Source organism: Sus scrofa, chromosome 1 (assembly GCF_054392235.1).
Source record: "Sus scrofa isolate SSC_HxYL_T2T_F1_AM1 chromosome 1, Sscrofa_HxYL_maternal_Yorkshire_Landrace_v2.0, whole genome shotgun sequence".
Taxonomy (NCBI): domain Eukaryota; kingdom Metazoa; phylum Chordata; class Mammalia; order Artiodactyla; family Suidae; genus Sus; species Sus scrofa.
Genome location: NC_139383.1, coordinates 19,024,120 through 19,040,740, shown reverse-complemented (window position 1 = coordinate 19,040,740; position 16,621 = coordinate 19,024,120). Strand labels below are relative to the sequence as shown.

At 37.5% G+C, this 16,621-nt stretch overlaps 1 protein-coding gene across 12 annotated transcripts in view; it reads left to right on the top strand.

Annotated features, from left to right (window-relative positions):
- The window catches only part of ADGB (androglobin), a 158,559-nt gene that overhangs the window by 15,097 nt on the left and 126,841 nt on the right, over positions 1 to 16,621 (top strand). For all 12 annotated transcript variants that reach the window (XR_014845051.1, XR_014845039.1, XR_014845027.1 and 9 more), the window contains exons 2-3: positions 9,100 to 9,256; positions 14,341 to 14,433. Coding sequence is in view for 6 of the 12 variants with exons in the window: in XM_021072116.2 (XP_020927775.1) it covers positions 9,100 to 9,256; positions 14,341 to 14,433 (250 nt within the window). In the remaining 6 variants the exon portion in view is untranslated. The remainder of the gene's footprint in view (positions 1 to 9,099; positions 9,257 to 14,340; positions 14,434 to 16,621) is intronic.

Sequence of the window (16,621 nt, the reverse complement as noted above, 5' to 3'; positions counted from 1 at the left end):
ATCAGTAACTAAATATTTCTCAACAACAGAAAAATCTCTGGATGTGATGGCCACACTGGTGAATTCTACCGAACATTTAAATAGGAACTAATACCAATACTTCTCAAACAAAAAATTGAAAAGGAAGGAATGCTTTCTAACTCAATCTGAGGCCAGCATTACCCTGATACCAAAGCCAGACAAAGACAGTACAGAAAAGAAAACAGAAAACTACAGATCAATATCACTTTAAAACATTGATGTAAAAGTCATCAATGAAATAGTACCAAGCAGATTCATCAACATAGTAAAAATATTATACACCATGGCCAAGCAGAATTTATTCCTGGAATGCAAGGATGGCTCAACATATACAAATCAATAAATGTAATACACGATATAAACAGAATGAAGGAAAAAACATTTGTCATCTCAATTGATGCAGAAAAATTTTTTGACAAAATTTATCATCCTTTCATGATTAAAAAAAAAAAAAAAACAAATCAACAAACTGGGAATGGAGGGAAACTACCTTACCATAATAAAGCCATGTATGAAAAACCCACGAAAATATCATACTCAATAGTGAAAGACTGAAAGCATTTGTTATAAGATTAGGAACAAAGCAAGGATGCTTGTTTTTATTATTTCTTTTCAACATAGTACTAGGAATTCTAGCCAGAACAATCAGGTAGGAAAAAAAAAAAAAATGGAAGACATCCAAATTTTAACAGAATGGCATCCAATATTTTAAAGGAAGAAGTAAAAAGGTAATTGTAAATATAGAAAACTCTAAACATTTCATAAAAAACTGTTAGAACTAATAAATGAATTAATCAAAGTAGCAGGAAACAAAGTCAACAAACAAAAAATCAGTTGCATTTCTATACATGAACAATGAACAATCTGCAACATAAATTACAAAAAAAAATCCATTTTAAATTAGTATCAAGAAGAATAAAATATTTATAAACTATTTTAACCAAGAAAATGAAAGACTTAACAAAATAAAAACTAAAAAACATTGCTGAAAGAAATTACAGACATAAGTAAATGGAAATACAGCCCGTGTTCATGGATTGGAAGATTTAATGGCTTTTTAATGTTATCACTACCCAGAGTAGTCTACAGATTGAATGCAATCTTTTATCAAAATCTCAATGATTTCCTTTTTTTGCAGAAATAGAAAAGTCCACCTTAAAATTTGTATGGAATGGGTGATCCTCCCCGTACCTCCCGCCCCCACCAACAAAGATCTCAGGAGTCCTCTCTCTGCGAAGCTCTCTCTTCTAGTGCTCTGTCCTTCAGACTCTAACTGTTTTGGTCTCCCTTAGACGTTCTTCTCCATCTCCACTGCTCAAGAAATCTGCTGAGATATGCCTGGGTAAACTCTCCCTGCACTGCAGCCCCCAAACCCTCAGGACTATAAACTGAGGCAATTATAGGGCTCACCTCATTTGTTTCCTATTTTTTTCGTAATCACTGTCCTTCGTCAGTTCACAGCTGTGTCTTGAAAAACAGTTTTACATGTTTTCCTCAGGTTTTCATATGTCTTAGGTGGGAGAGTAAATCCAGTTGTGGTTACTTCAACTGAAGTGGACATGATATGTCTCAGGTTTATTACTTAAGTTCTATATTTTATTTCTATTCAGATGAGATGTTTTAAAGCAGTATTTATAGATACCTATCCACAAATAATATATTGCAAGTGTGGATAGAATTCCTTCCTTAAAAATCAATTCCAAATTGGATATAATTGCCAGTATACATTCTTTAAAATTGGTTTTTCATATAGTAGAGACCTCATGATACAAACATCTTAATTAAGTGAATGCAACTTCCAGATTTTGTGAGGATTACCTGAAATAAAATTTTCATAATTATTGTTTTGTGCTCACTTATGAGTTGTATTGCAACTTCCAGTGTTCTTCAAGCTTCCTCTATTAAACCAGTGTAGGTGAATGTTAAATAGTATGTGTCTAATAATAAAATGTTTGTCTTGGTATAATGGCCAAAGTCAACAATAACTGCAAAATAAGATTCAAGCCCCTCCACAAGCTCCTTAGTGGGAGCTGCCCGCCTGCATTGTGTTTCTTTCCAGCCTAATTACTCCCCACCTTATACTACATGCTCCCCCAGTACTGAAGAGTTCATAGTCCTCTGCATTCATCTATTGTTTCTTGCCTCTGCATGTCTCATACGATGTTCTCCTTTCTTAGGGATGTTCTTTCTCCTTTTTCAAATGGAAAATTTGTAGTTATCCTTCAAGACAGCTCAGATGCTATTATTGTTGCAAGTTCCTCCTAATTGCCTCATGTTGGGCACAATGCCCCCTCTTTACCACCTGTGAATCCTTCCATCTTTGTGCACACCACAGTATATTGAAATTTTCTGTTTACCTGTTTGCATTCCAAAATAAACTTAAGAGCATAGATATATATTTACATGTCTGAAACCCCATCATCTAGCACAGTGCTTGTCACAGAGCAGGTGTGCAATAAATGTGAGTTAAAAATAAGTGAACTGTCAGTTGATCGAGATTCCTTTCTCATCTGAAATAGTATCTTTCTAAACTGTTTTATTCTGCAGACACATCAGTTGATTTGATCCTAATTTTAAAAAATTCTGCATTCCCAATTTCCCTTCTACCCAAAGCACTAAGAGTTGTTCCTTAATGTCAGGTTCAATCTTTCTGTTCTCTCTCAGGTTGGAAGCTTTATATTTTATTTCTTGGAATATCCTTGCAATGGAGTGAATGCCTGTGTACCCCAAAATTCATACGTTTAAACCCAAATCCCAATGTGATGGTACTTGAAGGTGGGGCTTTGGGAAGAATTGAGGTCATGAGTATGAAGGCCTCAGGAATGGGATTAGTGCTGTTATATAGGAGTTCCCGTTATGGCTCAGTGGTTAACGAATCCGACTAGGAACCGTGAGGTTGCTGGTTCAATCCCTGGCCTTGCTCAGTGGGTTAAGGTCCGGCGTTGCCATGAGCTGTGGTGTAGGTCGCAGACGTGGCTCTGATCCCGAGTTGCTGTGGCTGTGGTGTAGGCTGGCGGCTACAGCCCCAATTTGACCCCTAGCCTGGGAACCTCCATGTGTCGTGGGAGCAGCCCAAGAAAGGGCAAAGTGCTGTTGTATAAAGAAGCCAGAACGCTATCTAGCTCTCTTTCTGTTATGTGAGGACACAATGAGAAGTTGGCCACCTGCAACCCAGAAGAGAGCTCTCATCCAAACCCGACCATACTGGCACCCTGATGTCTGACTTCTAGCCTCCAGAGGTGTGAAAAATAAACTGTTGTTTATGAACCACCCATTCCATGGCATTATGTTACAGCAACCCATACTGGTTAAGTTCACCCTTAATTGTTTTAAAGTACACTCATCTTTAAATATTTCCCTACAATGCCTACAATTAGCATTATCACTAAAGAAAAAAACAGGCACACTCGTATCTATCAGAATTCACTCCCTTTCTTGTCTTTTTAATTTTGGATAGCTTTTAAAAGCACAAATTTATTGTTTTCATTATTTGTTTATAGGAAATACATTTTAGAATTTTACCAAAATATTATATTGACTCATTTGTCTACCACTGCAACTTGCATCCCACATCTTAATTCTGGGTTCATTTCTCTTTTCCTGAGATAAATCCTTTAGTAATTTCTTTTCTTTTGCAGGTATGGGAGGGCAGAGTCAGCTCTGGTAACCCCACGTTTTAAAAATATTTTTATTTAATTAAAACTAAATGCTTCTATCTCACTTTTGAATAAGTGTTTAGTTGGGTCTTAATTCCAAGATTGGCAGTTATTTTACCTCAGCTTTGAAGACATCGCTTCATTGCTTCATAGTGTCTATTATTTGCTGTCAATTTTATTGGGTTTTTCTTTTCTTCTTTTTTCATTTTAGGGCTGTACCCATGGCATATGGAAGTTCCCAGGCTAGGGGTTAAATTGGAGCTATAGCTGCCGGCCTACACCACAGCCACAGCAACACGGGATCCAAGCTGCATCTGCAACATACACCACAGCTCCCGGCAATGCTGGATCTCCAACCCACTTGGCCAGGGATCGAACCTGCATCTTCATGGATACTAGTCAGGTTTGTTTCTACTGTGCCACAAGGGGAACTCCTCCACTCAAGTCTTAACATGGGGAGGCTGGAGGCTTTTCTCCCATATGGGAAGTGCTGTCCCTGATACGACATCCATGGTGGCGGACGGCCACCCCAGTCCTGTTTTTTCCCTGTTGGCCAGCCTGTTCCCTCATGGAATCACAGGAAAGTGGCATATTGCCTTTTACACCATAAACATTAGGAGGCTGAGGTTATCCTAGCCTGAGTTCAAAGCTAGGAGTTCATGAGTACTCTAGCCACTTGGTCACACATGAAGCCTATTTCTAGGGAAATTTACTGGGTGAATTCAGCTTCTTTTCCAAAATAGACTTTTAGGCTCCCCTCGGTGCCCAGTACCTATTTGTGGATGACACTGTTCCAGCCCCTAATCCATCACTACACATTCTTTCTGAAATTAGTCCATTGATTTTTTTTAATTGACTAATTGATATTAGTTTCAGGCATAGAACATTCTGACTTCCTCGTATATGTTGAGAATGGTCACCACAGTAAATCTAGTTAACCTTCATCACCATAAATATTTACACCTTTTTTTTCCTGTGATGAGGATTTTTAAGATTTATCCCCTTAGCAATTTTTAAATATATAGTAGAGTATTATTAACTAGAGTCACTATAGCCAATATGCTTTATATTATATCTTTGTGACATTTATTTTATAACCAGACGTTTGTACATTTTGGCCATTTTCACCCATTTTGCCCATCCCTCACCCCCTGCCTCTAGCAACCACCTACTCACATATTTCAGTGGCTTTTAATCATAATTAATTCATTTTAGTAATGAAAAAATATGCATATAAAATCACTTTAACACCTTTGTATCTGTTGTTTACTTGATATATCATTTTGATGTCAGAGTATTCCGTCCAACTTGGCCTACTATTATAAATTTGCATCTGTTTCCTCTCTTTTCCCCAGGAGTATCTTTATATTTTGTATTTCTCCTCTTGAAATCATTCCCTTGCCTGGCTTTCTGGAATTTTTCTTCCCTCTAAACACTGGTTTCTCTTGGAATATCATTTGGCATTTGGAATATACAGGTTTTATATTGTAAACATCCCCCACTGACTTTAATTAATTTTTTAAATAATATATTTCCACAGATAGGTTTTGTTTACACATTGTGAGCCCCTCCTAAAAAGGTCACTGATACTCCATTTATCTAAATAGCATATTTAGACCAACTACATGGAAGAGAGTATTCTTGGGTCTGTTGCTGTATGAGTAGAATAACTCTGTGTATACCCCTGATTTTCTCAGGGGCAGGTTTGATTTCTTAGCATGTTTGAATTTTCTAAAATTTGTCAAACTTTACTTCCTAGTATTATTGGTTTCTAAATCTTCAAAAGCCCTGGGTTACTTTTGTGTTTAAAGATTATCTTGTCCTCGGAATTGATGAAACAAGGAATAATGTGCTTTGAATATTTTAAAGGATCCCAGCTATGCCAGAACAGTGGGTACGTTCTGGCAATAAAATTCAAGGGCATACTGTGCTGAGAGTTTCAAAAGCAGCAATTGTTGATGATCATTTGAAGTCGATGGCGTATTTGACATTGGGCTGTATTTGACCATTGCTTGTATTGTGTTTGCAGCACAATAGGTGAGCTACTGAGCTGGTATAAGATACCTCTCATGAGACTCTTTTTAAATGATCTTCAATAAAGAGGGAAACAAATTTGACACGTTGCAAGAAAAGTAGGCCAATTAGTGATAAAGCTTAACAGCTTAAGGGAGGGAACCAGTATATATTGACTTACACTTGACAGAATGAAGAGGAAAGCAAACTATAATCTCAACAGAACCCTTATTTTTTAAGAAATTAAATCTTCCTTTTACAAAACAAGCTTTTAAGATTTTGAGCTTCCTAAATGATGTAATTTTATCATGGTTTTGAGGAATACAAAATCAACAATTCCTTTTTGTCTTTGAGGTTGTACCCAAACCCAATAAGTCAGAATCGGAGGTACTGATAGAGTCAGTTTCTTTAGTCCCTGTCTCACGGTAGCAAAGCATTAAAGTGAAAGCAGATTCTCAGAGAGGGAAAAAGAGAACTCACATGTGCACAGGTTAAAAGAAAGTCCAACTCATTTTACATTTGTCCTTATACCGCCCCCCCAAGATGGACCTGCGTGAAGACCCAATTTCTCCTGGTCCAGCCCCCTACACTGTAAGGGCTGAGTGTTGTTTTATCTCTGATGGGACAGATTTGATTTGATTGGTTTAGGGGAGGATACCTTATTTGCCTGGGGAACAGGTTATATAGAGGCAAGGTGAGGAATGGGCCACATTTCTGTCTCACCAGGCCGTTCAAGGTGGGGGAGGGGGCATTACAAGGAGACATGGCCAGAGGCTTTTGTGTTTAATCTCCTTGAAGGGGACTTGAAGCCTATAACAGTACTGTAATATACTATTTTGTGCTTTGATTTTTTAAATTAATATTGTGAAAAATTGCCCCCTTTTCCTGAAAACTATTCTAGTTATCCTTCTCATATGTTCTTAACATGCTACTGCGAACCACTCCTTTACGATGTATAAATTATCAGACTCTTTTCCCCAAGATGGTGGATTACAATTTGAAAAAAATAACGTAATACCTACAAAAATCTACATAAACAAATGAAAATGCTCGGGATCCAGAAAGGAGAGGGAACTGAAAGAATGGCATGGCTCTAAGCTGCAGCTGCTGCATTGCCAGGGAAGGCTTATCAGTTTATAAAAGTAGCGTCTTTTGTTTTAACACATATAAGGCAAGATCTTGAGCCCAAATGAGGGGAGTATTCCCACCTTAGATAAAGGCATGGTTTTCCCAAAGTTTAATTCTCTGTACCAAGGTGAATGAGGAGTCCCTACTGGGGCTTAATGGTAATGAACCTGACAAAAAGCCAATGTGATTCCCTTTGTTTAGAGCCCCTTTCTTATCTTTGCCCCTCCTGTTACCTCTCCGAAATCACCTCTTTTTAACCCCTCCTTCAGCCACACGGATCTCCTTATTATTCTTCAAATAAGGGAGGAAGCTCTTTGCGTCTGCAGTACTCTTCCTTGTGGTTTGTACTCGCTTTTTCTTACTTCTGGAACATTCTTTCCACAGGTATCCATATAGCTTGATCCTTTGATTTCTTTCGCTATTTACTTAAGTACTACCCTATTATAGACACTTTCCATGACTACTGTATTAAAAATTGTGCAACTTAACTTTTCAATTGCTCTTTCCTATTTTATATTTTCCCCTTGGCGTTTTTTGCTTTATAATATACTATTTATTTTACTCAATTTATGCTGTTTGTTTTGTATCTCCAGTGCTAGAATATGAACTCAATAAGGGTAGAAATTTTAGTCTGGTTTGTTTGTTGCTTATCCCAGGACCTACAGCAGGGTTCTAGACTCATAAGTAGCTAAAAACTTGAATAATTAAGAAGATGCCTTTTTTAGGAGTTCCCATCATGGCTCAGTGGTTAATGAATCTGACTAGGAACCATGAGGTTGCAGGTTCAATCCCTGGCCTTGCTCAGTGGGTTAAGGATCTGGTGTTGCAATGAGCTGTGGTGTAGGTCAGAGATGCAACATGGATCTGGCGTTGCTGTGGCTCTGGTGTAGGGCGATGGCTACAGCTCCAATTAGTTCCTAGCCTGGGAACCTCTACATGGCATGGGTGCAGCCCTAGAAGAGACAGAAAGACAAAAAAAAAAAAAAAAAAAAAAAAAGACGATGCCTTTTATGACTTTACAATTCATAAAAATGTAGAAAATGCAAAATTAGAGGTTTAGTGACATGAGAGTTTCAATAGACCAATGGTGAGAGTAAAAAATAAGTCCAACTTTTCTGTAGAAAATTAGTCAGAATATACCACAAACTTTAAATATGCATATATTTTGGTTTGGTGAGCCTCTTTATTAAAATCTATCCTAAGGAAATAATTAATAACATATGCAAAGATTCGGCGGCAAGGATAGCCATCACAGACTTGTTCATAATAGTGACAAATTTTAAAAATCAAAACTCTCAGATTTCCAATGTAGAACCTTACTTAAATAAAAGTATATCATCCAATGGAATATTATTCAATCACTAAATGAGTATGTAGATAAACACTTATTGGCATGGGAACTATTAACATTGTACAGATATGTGAAAAAAAGCATTATGTAAAAACGAATATGATGAATGATGTCATTTTTGAAGACAGATGTATAACCTATAACATTAGTCTGAGGGAATGGATAATTTTTAACAATGTGATTTCTAGAACGAGGCGAGAATGCCTTTCTTATTTATCTGGTGTGTCTTTTTAAATTTTCTCTTAGGAGTTCCGTCATGGCTCAGTGTTTAATGGATCTGATTATTATCTGTGAGGACTCATGTTCAATCTCTGGCCTTGCTCAGTGGGTTAAAGATCTGGCATTGCTGTGAGCTGTGGTATAGGTCGCAGACGTGGCCTGGATCTGGTGCAGCTGTGGCTGTGCGTAGGCCGGTAGCTGCAGCTCCTGTTTGACCCCTAGCCTAGGAACCTTCATATGCCATGGGTGCAGCCCTAAAAAGACAAAAGACAGAAAAATAAATAAATAAAAAGAAATTAAAAATAATTTTCTCTTAAAATGATGAGCATGTGGCGCTTTTATATTGAGAAAAATCCAAATGATATTTGCACCAATTGTCAAAAAGCTATTACCATTATACATGTGCAAGATTTTCTTTAGGTGTGGATTCTATATAAATATTCCCCTTTATGGCATCTTACGTGTTTATGATGAATGTCTTGCCTTAGTGAGTAGGGACTAATGCTCAAAATTTACTTATGAAATAATCTCTTTTGGCTATTTCAGTCTTTAGAACCTTTACATGTAGAAGCAGTGTATCCACAGGTATGACTGTATTGAAACATATATTTAACCTGACTCCTAACAAGATAATTAAATTTATATCATGAAATTAATCTTGTATTTTATTTCAGAGATTTGAATTAAAACCCCCTCCCCCTCTGTCTCTAGTCAGTACCCCTTTAGCAGTAATCTACAACCCAGTGAACAGAAGAAGGGGAGATTTCCAATCTGGCCAGAATGGAGCGAAGCTGACATAAATGCCGAAAAATGGGACGCAGGCAAAGGTGGGAAAGAAAAGGACAAAACAGGGAAAAGTCCTGTACTTGTAAGTAGACTTGAATGTGGCTAGATTGCATTTTGGTTTTTAACTCTATAATGGAATAAGATTTGTTGATGCATATGTGTGTGTTCACTCATCTCCATGGCAGCCTCTAGTCAGAAGTGAAATTGTCTGTCCACCTTGCCTCCCCCCAGTCCTACCTGATCTTTCCAAGCCTCAGTTCTGAGCTTTGGTGGAACTCATATGAGTAAACAGGAGGAGAGAAATGACCAAGGAGTCAGAGTGAGATAAAGAGAAAATTGATCAAACAGGTTAGCTAGTGGATGTTGAACAGAACTGGGAGGGAATCAAGCATTTAGAAATGATAGTTTAGAAAATGAGAAGCCCTCTGGAACCTGTGAGCTGTTATTTGGAGATTATAGGAAAGGTAATTTTTTAAAAGACATTACTATGAGTTAATAATTGAATCCCTTTTGGAGTTCCCTTGTGGCTTAGTGGTTAAGGATCTGGTGTTTTAGATGTGACTAGGGTTCTCTCCCTGGCCCAGGAACTTCTGCATGCCACAGGGGTGGCCAAAAAAAAAAAAAAAAAAAAAAAAAAAAGGAATTAAATTCCTTTTAATATCCTCCCTCCTGAGATATTTGGGTTAAAAAAAAAAGTCTTGATTACTCTTCATTTACTATGGCTTTTAAACATGTGTCCCTGAAATTGGAGCTGAGAATAGGATTCCTACGTTTTCCAGTTATACTGTTTTACATTCTTTTGCCTACTTAAAATGTGTGTTTGTAAAGATTTCTTTATAGAAGATATGGGTCTGGATTTCATTTTAAATATAGCCCACTTATTTGGTGCAGTAATTCATTTAACAAAAATACTTTTAGAACACAATACGATTTCGAAAACATAAACAAAATCACCAGAATGGCTAGGTTGAAGTCTGGTGTCTTTATTTGCATGGAGCACTCTGAAATGGTACTTATTAGCATTTACATTTTGTTCACAAAATGCAGAATCACAAACTGCATGACTCATATGAGATTTGTTTACAAAAGACACTCAAATAATTATTAATAATTACTGACTCTGTTGGTATTTGAACAATTTCAAATAACAGAGTTGTGAGGGAATGCATTCTTTGTGTCACACCTAAGGTGATTATGGAACTTTTAGATGCAAAGGACTTTTGAACTCTCTGCGTTCAAATGAAAACGGTCATATTCTACATATTTTTAATAGCAATTCAATACTTACTGGGATAGTGTGTGAGTTTATATCAGTAAGATAGATTATGCAAATCCTCAGTTGAGCAGTTGAGCTCAGGAAAAGGTCCAGAGATAAATCATTCCAAATCGTGAAGGAACAACAAAGAAGGGAGGAGAAAAATGCCTGAAAACTTTGGAGTAGGAAATGGGATACAAAATATAGCATTTTAAGGACCTTAGTGTGCAAGCTTGCCTTTATCAGATGTCAATGAAAAATTCTTGCAAATCTCTGGAAGGTCAAGTATCAAATTCTGGAATTTATCAATGTGATTAAAACAAGGGCAAGTCTGTTGGATGAATATTTACTAGAGGGAAACCACTGAGACAGGAGCAGGAATAAGTGTGCTGGTCACTTGATGTCCAGTCCATTTGGGGGCAACATATAGGAATATTGCTGGCCGCTGCATAAAAATGCATGATCTGGGAAGCACCACTCCTGCTATAAATGGGGGTTATTCCAAAGGAAAGTGGCACCTCAGACTATTAGCTAACACTGCATTCTGCACCACACTTTCATTAGGTAGGAGAGCACAGCCTAAATCCTGGTTGTTACAAAGTGGTGCCGTCTGAGATAGAACCTTGCTTCCCACCCCCAGTTCTTTTCCGCAGCCTCAGCATTCATGGCTCAGGAAGCGACAGGTCCTCCACTGGAGTGAGTGGTGGATATTTCAAGCGGGTAATTGCATTTCTAAGATATGGTGGTGGCACATTAGCTCTGAGCCATGATTCACAATGTCCGTATTTTACCAGGATGAATTGCCTTAAGCATGTAACCATAGCTATTATCTTTAGGATTTTAGAGAAGGCCACTTCCTTAGATACGAGGCCAGGGATCAGGAAATCAGCCTCAGCTGAGCTGATCCTACCCTGTAAGTCCAGTCAGATCTCACTTCTTCAGCTAAGTGATGACAATGAAAAGATATGATGGGTGAACCAAATAAAGAAGTACACAATAAAGTACTGAAATGTGGGTGTAAAGCAAGATGATGTGGAAAGATCACCACTCACTTAATATGAGGGGCTCAAATCCTGGAGCAAAGGGAATCACAACAGGATTGCCCCCATCATTTTTTGTGTTTTTTCTCCTCAAGGACATTTTTTTTTTTTTTTTTGTCTTTTTGGGGCCTCACCTGCGGTGCATGGAGATTCCCAGGCTAGGGGTCCAATCGGAGCTGTAGCTGCTGCCTACACCACAGCCACAGCAATGCCAGATCCTTTACCCACTGAGTGAGGCCAAGGATCGAACCCGAGACCTCATGGATACTAGTCGGGTTCGTTAACCACTGAGCCACGACAGGAACTCCAAGGACATCTATTAATTCAATGTATAGAACTTAGAGATCGAGCAGAAAGTAGTATCCTGGGGCTTGCATCAGTGTCTCTGGGCCGAATAGAAAGAGGATATTGTCTGGGCTGCCAAGGCAGCCAGAACTTGAACCATAGTCTCAGAGGTAACTGCAGAGAAGTGATTTGAAACAGGGAACTATATCCAGTCTCTTGGGATAGAACATGATGGAAGATAATATGAGAAAAATAATGTGTATATATATATATATATATGTATCCTGGGTCACTTTGCTATGCAGCAGAAATTGGCACAACATTTAAATAAACTATACTTCAATAAAAAATAAATTTAAAAAAAGAAAATTTTTCATACAATTTTATTTTGAGACATTTGCCTACCTCCTAAGCAACCTTTTGCTGCTGAGCAAATGAGCAAAAAGCAGCAGTCTGGAAGCTAAATAACTGAGACAAGATCTCATGATGCTATGGCAAGAGATTGGAACTGAACATATACCAAATGAAGGGGCTTTGACAAACACTACAGCTTTTTGGTCAGTGCCTCAACACAGCTACAACATTCCATGCGAGTAAAGACAAACCAAAATTACACCAAGTCCTAAGACCCAGTGTTGACTCGGTCAAGTTCATCTTGTCCTCTGCCTGCCACCAGGGAATAAAATCTTCCTCTCTGGAGGAAGACATCATCATTTAGAGCCTCCATAAAATTTCAATATCCAGCATATATCATACAATTACAGTTTACCAGACCTGGAGAGAAACAGAACCAAGTGACTGAAAAATGAGAGGAAAAAAAAATCTGATAATAGAAACAGATGCATAGCAGTCTCTTTTGGAATTGTCAGAGAGGGGACTTTAAAATAACTGAATTAGTATTTGCAGGGAAAAATCAATGTGAAGGAGCCCAGAAGTCTAGTGCAGCTCCCGAGAACATCAGTCTGTTTTTTAAGGATTCATTCTTTGATCATTTTGACCAGATGTTGGGGTTGCCTTTGTCTCCATTAAATTATTCCAGTATCTTAAAAATGACAGTAAACCACATGCTCCAGATACACATATTCATTTATTATGTTTAAAGCTCAGACATTGCCCTCAAATATAACCTATTTCTCAAGCCACACCAGCACGAGAGTAAACATATAATATTGCCCTCAAATATAATCTATTTCTCAAGCCACACCAGCACGAGAGTAAACATATAATCATCACAAAACTATTTGCCTGTCCCTTTAACTGAGGTGAAATTTTGTTACCCTTTCCCCCCATAGAAATAATTTATTTTCCTTTAGCATTTTGTTTGTACGCCTAGAATTTTTCATGTTATTTCTTGTAAAGATCCCCCCATCCCTTACCACCTTTGAGCTATGAGAACTTTTACACAGCATCTTCTAGAAGTCTCTTTAACTTAGTAGATTGCTTGCCTCTGGATACCATTCTACCTTAGAACTCAGTAACTGACCCACAGTAGGGGCTCAAAAATGAATGATTCTTGAACCTGTATCCCAGAGAAATGGAAACTTACCTTCACACAAAACCAGGTTCACACAAAACCTAGGCACACATGTCCACAGCAGCTTTAATAGTAATAGTTCCAAACTGGAAACAGCCCAGATATCCTTCAATGGGCAGGTGGTAAACAAACAAATATCCATGTCATGAAATGTTACTCAGCCATAAACAACAAACTTTTGATACATTCAACAGCTTGATTGGATTGAATCTCCAGAGAATTAGGCAGTGAGAGGTATAAAGCCAAACCTAAAGGTTATAAACTATATATGATTCCATTCATGTAACATTATTGCAATGACAAAATTATAGAAGTTGAAACTAAACCAGTGATGGCCAGTCTCTACTAGTGGTAGAGATTAAGCACAGAGTGCGGTGTTGGAGGGTGGCTGTGGCTATAAATGGCCGCAAGAAGGATCCTTGTGCCGATGGAATTGTTCTACAGCCTGACTCTGTCAATATCAATATCCTGACTATGTACTGCAGTTTTGCAAGATGCTACCATAGGAGAAATTGATCAGTGAGAACATAGGGACTCTGTATTATTTCATACAATTGCTTATAAATAATAATTATCTCAAAATAACAAGTTTAAAATAATTAATAAATGCAAGTCAGATCAAAGATGCAAATTTCATTTACATATAATTCTCTTTATGATTCTAACAGCTGGAAAGCAACTATAGGGTTTTCAATCTTCTCTGCTCAGGTAAAAAACAATATTTTCAGTGAAAAACGTGGTAATATCTGGTCCATTCAAAATTATTTTCCTGCTACACCTAATTCACATTTTGAAGCAGCTCGTGCTTGTTTGGACTGCTTCCTCTGCCATCAAAATGCTGCTCAATAATCAAGATTTCACTAACTAAATATGGTGTTATTAACTTCAGTATTCTCTAAGTACTTTAGAAACTGGTTCTGAGAAAAAATACACAAATTGCTTTATAAATGCTTATTTATTGATCAAATCTATGTGCCTATTTTTTTTGAGGATCAAGTTGTTTTTATTTTAATAAAATCATATGAAGAAAAAATTTTTGTATTTTTATATAGCATTGTTTTGAAGACCCTGAAGGAAAGATTGAATTCCCACCATCACTGAAAATTTATTCCTGGAAACGTCCACAGGATTTTTTAATTAACAGGGTGAGAGATATTTTTATTATTAAACAAAATATGTATTAACTGTGGGATACGGTATCCTAGTAATGAAATTTTACATTTTAAAAACAATTTAGGGTAATTTTTCCTCTGGTATTTAGTAAGAAAAAGTAATTAATTTTTGCATTTAAATTGGAATGGTTTATCAATATAGTTTGTACTGGTTTTCGAGAGAATATTGACTTTTTCTTGTACTGGTTCCTTGTGCTAGTTTTCAAGAGAATATTGAAATTTGTGGGGGAGCACCTCAAGTTTTCTTCTTCTCTTCGTGATGTCAAATTATAACCTAAGATGTTGCAAAAAGTTATTCCTTAATCTCTGACAGACTTTCTCCTTTCTGCTTTTTATGTGATGCAAAGGTCTGTTTACTCTAAGGCTCATTAGCATTAATTTTCAAGCCCAAGAGATTTGCCCTCGAATCTCTCTATTTCAGGAAGTCTTGAAGCATTTTCCAAAGGCCACTTTCATTCTGAGCCCCATTTGAATCATACTGACGTAGACATCACCCAAGACCTCATTTTAAATAGTACTTATGTGCATTGAAACTGTAGACCCACTGATCTATCTTCCTAATTAATAGCTATGTTAGTTTGAATATATTTGGTATTTCCAAGGATTAAATTACCGCTAAGGCCTTTTTTCTTCTTGAACCTCCAATTTCCATTTAATGCATACAAAACTAGTAGGCTAAATTAGTTATTTAGTTCTACTCCAAAGGTTATAATGGAGCTGATTCTTCTGTATATTATCAAATTAATTTCATCTCTGTTTCTATACAAAGTGTTTTTATTCCTAAGAGTTTTATCTTTTAGAAACACTAAATATGATTTAACCATCATATTTTTCAACTATTGTAACTAGTAAAGAAAGTCAGAAATCCCAAATCTAAATATTTATTTATTTATTTATTTATTTATTTATTTTTGTCTTTTGTCTTTTTGTCTTTTGTTGTTGTTGCTATTTCTTGGGCCGCTCCCGCGGCATATGGAGGTTCCCAGGCTCGGGGTTGAATCGGAGCTGTAGCCACCGGCCTACGCCAGAGCCACAGCAACGCGGGATCCGAGCCGCGTCTGCAACCTACACTACAGGTCACGGCAACGCCGGATCGTTAACCCACTGAGCAAGGGCAGGGACCGAACCCACAACCTCATGGTTCCTAGTCGGATTCGTTAACCACTGCGCCACGACGGGAACTCCTAAATATTTATTAAAATGAGAAAATAAGGTACATCTGTGTCCATAAGCGTATTTATTCAATGCCTACTTGTAAGACATTTTAAATAAAAGAAATCAAATTTACATAAACCGTGCCTTTAAATTACTTACTATGTTAGGTAACACCGAAACAAAGAATACAAAATCTGTGATGTGAATATAATGCACTTAGTATTTATGTATCATTAATAATACTCAGGCTCTTAATATAAGTGCGGAGTTTACATTCCATGCAAAGGAGGGATATGAATTCCACAAAGTGAGATTGAACAAGTAGGAAGGTTTTATAACCTTTTTATCATGTTACCATAACTTAGTTCCAAGAGATAACCTTGTACCCAAGGTAAATTGATTCGTTGTTGTTGATGACACTTGAGACCTAATTTATTGAAATGCATCTTCATACCGCTAGTCTCCCTCTACACTGATTTTGACTGCACCTGCAGCATGTAGAAGTTCCCAGGCCAGTGACAATGCTGGATCCTTAACCCTCTAGGCCACCAGGGAACTCCTGACTCCTCCTCTTGATCCATTGTGATGGAGTATTGACCAGAATAGCCAGAACTGAAAGTCTAACTAAGCAGGAAACTTTTAGAATTGTGTTTGTCAAGTTTTAATATCTAAGTCCACAGTGATAAATACATTTCACAGAGACTTATTAAATACGGACATACATAAAGCTTAGACAAAAATATTGCAAAACAGTAATGACCTTTCTGTATGAAATTTATTCTTTTTTTGTTTGTTTGGTTTTTTTTTTTTGCTTTTCAGGGCCGCACCTGTGGCATATGGAGGTTCCCAGGGTAGGGGTCCAATCGGAGCTGCAGCCGTCAGCCTACACCACAGCCACAGCAATGCCAGATCCAAGACGCGTCTGCCACCTACACCACAGCTCATGGCAACACCGGATCCTTAACCCACTGAACGAGGCCAGGGATTGAACCCACCTTACGGTTCC